At 46.2% G+C, this 6,000-nt stretch overlaps 1 protein-coding gene across 1 annotated transcript in view; it reads right to left on the reverse strand.

The window, feature by feature from the left end:
* Positions 1-4,306, reverse strand: part of Ube2l3 (ubiquitin conjugating enzyme E2 L3) — a 51,056-nt gene extending 46,750 nt beyond the window's left edge. The window contains exon 1 of the mRNA XM_041677898.1: positions 4,243-4,306. Coding sequence (XP_041533832.1) covers positions 4,243-4,269 — 27 coding nt within the window. The 5' untranslated portion in view covers positions 4,270-4,306. The remainder of the gene's footprint in view (positions 1-4,242) is intronic.
* Between the last annotated feature and the right edge of the window lie 1,694 nt (positions 4,307-6,000).

The following is a 6,000-nucleotide window of genomic DNA, read 5'->3' on the forward strand; positions in this document are numbered from 1 at the left end:
ACATAGCCCTGCCTATCCTGGAACTCACTGTGTAGACTAAGCTGACCTTAAACAGAGATCCTCCTGCCTTTGCCTCCAGAGTGCTCCAATACCCTCTTCTGACCTCTGAGGGGAGCAGTCACACAAATGACACACAGACATACATGCATCCAAAACAATCCTACACATAAAATAAATATAAAAAATAAACTACTAAGCTTTCTCAAATTCATTTTTCCTAAAATAACTTTTCAATCATATTTATACATAGGTATAAATATAAATAAGATATATGAAATTATATCTTTTTTGTTGTTGGTGGTGGTTTTTGGAGACCAGAGTTCTCTGTGTAGCACTGAAACTCACTCTGTATACTAAGCTGGCCTCTAAACCTACAGAGATCCACCCACTTCTGCCTAAATGCTGGAATTAAAGGCATGTGCTACCACTGCCTGACAAAACGGTGCTTTTTATTACTGTTGTATTAAAGAAATAGCTAAAGGGCTAAAGAGATGGCTTACTGGTTAAAGAGTCCAAGGATCTGAATTCAATTCCCCAAACCCACATGGTGGTACAACAACAACTATCTGCAACTCTAGTCCCATGAATTTGGCTTCCACTAACACCAGGGAAACACATGGTACACAGACAAACACCCAGGCAAAACACTAATAACAAAAGCCAGGTGCAAGCCTTTAATCCCAGCATTTGGGAGGCAGAGGCAGGCAGATCTCTGTGAGTTTCAGGCCAGCCTGACCTACAGAGTGAGCTCCGGGACAGCCAGGATAGGACTACATAGTGAGAACCTGTTTCATAAAAGCAAAAAATAAAACAAAAAACAAAAACAAACAAACAAGAAAAACCCAGCAAACTGTTTCAATTTTTCACTACCAGAAATTCCTTTATTTCTGTCTGAAGTACTGGGATAGTATTGACCAACCAGAGGCAATGACATTTTCTTTCTTTCTTTGTTTAAGACAGGATCTCCTGGAGCCCAGGCTAGCTTCAAACTCTTATATAGCTGAGGCTAACCTTATACTCCTGATCTTTGTCTCCATCTCAAGTCTAGGATTACTTACAGGATTACTTACCTAGCCCAGCTTGTTTAATTTTTGCTTTGCAACTAACCAGGCTTAAACTCTCAAACCCAATGATCAGCAACATTAAAATAGGACTTCCCTCCTGAACTGAAAGAATCTCCATCCACAATTTCCTTCTCTCTTCCCCCCTCCCCCATGGAGAAAAAAATGGAGACAATATGACTAAGAACGTAGTATTTTACACTTGAAACCAGGGAGACTCAGCCTATCATCCCACCTCACCATGGTCTACTATTCCTCCATAGTTATAACTCTCCCAATCTATTGAAACTCAAAACTGCTTCATTTGCAAAAATAAAGATGACCATAAACTAATTTTGAGTGTTGAAAACAACAAAAAAAACTTAAGTAAAATAAGCTTAAATTAGTAAGTACTTAAACTTTTTCCTGAGCTCAAATTTTAGAAAACAATTTAAAAACTGTAATTCCCCTTCTAGATGTCTGACAGCCTGGGAATGCCAAACTGGATTAATGGGGACAGACCATGGAGATACCAGAATAAAATTAGGTCAGTTGGTCCTGGTGGTTCACTCCTGTAATTCTAGCAGTCAGGAGGCTGAAGCAGGAAAATCATTTTTTATTTATTTGAAGTTGGCCTGGGATGCAGAGTAAGGCCTTTGTCTCAAAACATAAGAGGCAAAAATAAAAAAATGAAGAAAGCCAATTCCTGCTCTTCAGAAACACAAACCCAGCATAGGACAGGCACCAGACTGTGACAAAGAGGAATGTGAAGTGCTTGGGATGGGGGGGGGGGGGGGGGGGGGGGCTCACACAGACCAGAGACAGGTGGTGACCCAAGGACTCCCCTTAAGGAAAGGGAATTGAGAAGATAGCTTTTCTCAGGCTGAGCAAACACACATACAAAGGCAGAGCACAGAAGGAATACCATCCTTAAGCTTTGTTTGGGACTCTCGGAGCTGTGTTAAATCACGTATTATCTTAGCCTTTGTAGGGTAGTCAGAGGCAAGCCAAAGAATCTCTTTGCATTCTCTTTTCTCCTCTACAAAGTTGGAATAATAACTAAATCAAAAGGAAGACTAAACATGATCATGAATATGAAACACACAATAAAACTGGAAAAATGGCAGTTGTTGCAATAATTAGGTGCAAAAGCATCCAGAACCTCTTAAGTTGGCAGTGAGACCAAAGAGACTGCTTTCTCTTTCATGGAGAAACTCTGTCTCAAAACAAAATAGAAAAGTCTGTAGTGGGCACTAAGAAGTCAGGATCGGGTGATAAGATGGCTCAGTGGGTAAACCCCCCTTGAGAGGACCACGTGGCTCCCATCTAGTGGAAGGAGAGAACTGCCTGACAAGCTGGACTCTAATCTCTACATGAATGCAGTGGCACAACATATTATCCACACAGAAAGAAAGAAAGAAAGAAAGAAAGAAAGAAAGAAAGAAAGAAAGAAAGAGAGAGAGAGAGGGAGGGAGGGAGGGAGGGAGGGAGAGAGGGAGGGAGGGAACTCTGAAGAAGTTAGGGGAGCTGGAGACATGGCTCAGCAGTTAAGAACACTGGGACCGCTCTTCCAGAGGACCTGGTTCAACTCCCAGCACCAGCATGGCAGCTCACAAATGTCTGTAACTCCAACCCCGGATATCCAACACCCTCACACAGATTAGACATACATGTAGGCAAAAGACCAATACATATAAAATTAAAAATAAGTACATTGTTTTTTAAAAAAATTTAAAGAAGTTAGAGTCATTACAGATAAGACCATAGAGGACTTTAACCAGAATAAAAAAAATTAAATGCTTGCTTTAGAAAAAGGAACTCTGGAGCTCATGAAGGGTAGTTAGAGAAAAGTTATTTAAAAAGGTACCTGAGAGGGGGTGGATGAATTAAAGTAATTTCAATAAAATCAGGAGAAACAGCATGTATTCACTCATCTTCCTAAACTGAAACCTATAAGACTAGAGGGACGGCAACTTTGGGGGACTTGAACACGGAAGCGATTAGCTCTCCTTTCTCTTAGGAAAATGATGGGTATCAGTGGCAGAGCAGAGAGGGGGCTCTATCATCGCAGTTTCGTGCCCACTGCCACTCTACTTTTAGTTCAATGTTCCCTCTAGGTTTTCTTTTGTTTCCAGCGTCTTCAGCAACCACGTACAACGCAGGCAAGGAGGAGGCCCAGCTATCTGTTCTCAGGAGCCAGCTCCACGGGCCTTTTGTATTTCCGGTCAGGCGGTAGCTCCGCCGCACTACCTGGTAGCACTCAAACACCGGCGGGGTTGTCTTTAAAGGATGTCGGCAAATGGACCAGTGAAAAACAGAAATCAACCGAGAACCTGGGTGCTTCACCAAAGGAACCACTTAGTGAGATGACAGTCCGCTACAATTCAAGATACAAAGTGCGTACTCCAAGTTATTTTTGTAAACTTTGGCCGGTTTTGATTCGAACCAAAGAAGCCAACCCCCACCCCCACGTCAAAAATGTCACTTTGCTTCATCAGGGAAAGGAGGTGAGGATGACTAAGAGGTGGATTGGAAGGAGAACCTAGCTGCGACGGGGGCCGACCCCGAGCCTTCCTAGAGTTGGAACTTGTCCGCTGTGTGACTCTGCAGTCACAAGGCGATAGTTTGCGAGGACCCAACACAATTTCAAAAGACCACCAACTAACTGACCTAACTTTGGCCGCCTGCCCTCCTCTTTCCTTTCCCGTCTCGGGCCTCGAAGCCTCCCGGTCCCGGACCTGTGGGCTGGCGGAATGGGGCTCAGAGTCTGGCGACCGCGGCCCAGGACCGGGCGGCTCCGCGGCGCGGACTCCCAGCCGGGGCTCCGGCTTTCTTCCCCGAGGACGCCCAGCTTGGGGCCACCAGGCCCGGCCCACACATCAACGGCGTCCTCGACCCGGACCGCGGCCGCTGCGACGGAGGGCCCGGCTCCGCTCCGGGAGGAGGGGGCGCGAGAACTGCCCAAGCTGATCCGAGAGGCCGGCGGCGGCGACGGCTCCCGGCGCGGCCTTGCGCTCCCGCCCAGGCTGAGGCCTAGGCGGCCCCGTTACATCTCTCCTCCACACGCGGCACAGCGGCACTGCGGGGCCACGCAACGAGGGATGGAGGGTGGCGACGCCCCAAGGAGCCGCGGCCCGCCGTGGGGGTCCCGGCCCGGGGACGACGCCCCCCCGCCTGGCCAGCGCCAGAGAATGGCTTTTACCTTCATCAGCCTCCTGCTGGCCGCCATCTTGGATCTGGTGCTGCTGCTTTCCCAAAATGCATCGCGGTAGGCCAGGCGGCTAGAACCCCCTCACTTCCTGGAACGGGGGAGGGGCGGGCCGGGCAGAGCGCGGAACAGAGAAGAAATGCCTACTGTGTGCGGGTCCCAGTGCTGGGGAGTCCTGTGTAGACCCAAATGACCTGGACAATTAAAGACCTTGCCTTATGTAGGCTCCAATCCGACGGTCAATACACACGGTGCCTGGAACGTAGTAGGTGCACTATAAATGTGTACACAAAATGAAGATTATTTCAGACACTGCTAAATATTATGAAAAAGTAAAACTGGGAGATAAGAAAGTGACTGTGGAACTGAACACGTGATACAGTCGATAAGGTGCCTGCATGTTCAAGAAGGGCCTTAATTTGGATACCTACTTAAAAAGCAAGCATTATCCCCTGCTCTAGGAGAGGACTGATACAGGCAGATCCCTGAAGTTCTTTATCTAACCTGTCTAACTAAATCGGTGAGCCTCAACCTCAAGGAGAAAACCTGTGAAGTGCAAACATGGAAAACATCCGTGGACCTCAGGTCTGCACATGCGTGTGTGTGCATGCCCACGCTAATTATCACATACAGCCTCCCCCACACAAGCAACTACAAGGATCTACTTTCAGAAAACCTCATTGAAGGAATACTATGAACTTAAGTGAATTATGCCTTTAGTTCTGGCACTTGGGAGGCGGAGGCAGGCAGAACTATAAGTTCTAACCAGCCTAGGCTACATAGTATAACCTATCTCAAAAACAGTAAGGGCTGCCAGGAGTGTGTCACACACTTTAATCTCATAATTCTAGCAGTTTAGAGAGGGAGGCAGAAAGACCCAAAGAGAAAGAAACTTCTAGATGGTAACTCCCAGCAGAGCTTTGCCAGTGGAGAGGTTTTGCTGGGGGAGACTGAGATGTAGATAAGGTCTCATGTAGCCCAAGGGTGGCCTCAGAACTCACTCTGTAACTAAAGATGACCTTAAATTCCTGACCCTCTTTTTTATTTTATTTTATATTTTTTTATTTTTTATATATATATATATTTTTTTAAGATTTATTTATTTATTATATATACAACATTCTGTCCATGTATGCTTGTGTGCCAGAAGAGGGCACCAGATCTCATTACAGATGGTTGTGAGCCACCATGTGGTTGCTGGGAATTGAACTCAGGACCTCTGGAAGAGCAGTCAGTGCTCTTAACCACTGAGCCATCTCTCCAGCCCCTTATTTTATTTTATTTATTTATTTATTTTTGGTTTTTCGAGACAGGGTTTCTCTGTGGCTTTGGAGTCTGTCCTGGAACTAGCTCTGTAGACCAGGCTGGTCTTGACCAGGCCTGGCACACGCCTTTAATCCCAGCACTCAGGAGGCAGAGGCAGGCAGATCTCTCTGAGTTCGAGACCAGCCTGGTCTAGAAGAGCTAGTGCCAGGACAGGCTCCAAAGCTACAGAGAAACCCTGTCTCGAAAAACAAACAAACAAACAAAAAAAAAAAAGGCGTGTGCCACCACAGACCGGCTTCCCGACCCTCTTTCTTCCACCCTCAAGTGAGAGAGTGCCTTTGAGTCACCTGTACTTCAATAAACCCACTAGAAGGACTCCTTTCTTTTGTCTTTTGGTGCCCTTCCTATCTAGAGTAAAGAGTCTCCCCAAGAGAAATCACCAATGAGGAATGGTGGACTAGGCCACATCTCAGACTCCATGTTTGT

Source organism: Microtus oregoni, unplaced genomic scaffold, assembly GCF_018167655.1.
Source record: "Microtus oregoni isolate MIOR12 unplaced genomic scaffold, Mior012 000029F_ref0000214, whole genome shotgun sequence".
NCBI classification, from domain to species: Eukaryota; Metazoa; Chordata; class Mammalia; order Rodentia; family Cricetidae; genus Microtus; species Microtus oregoni.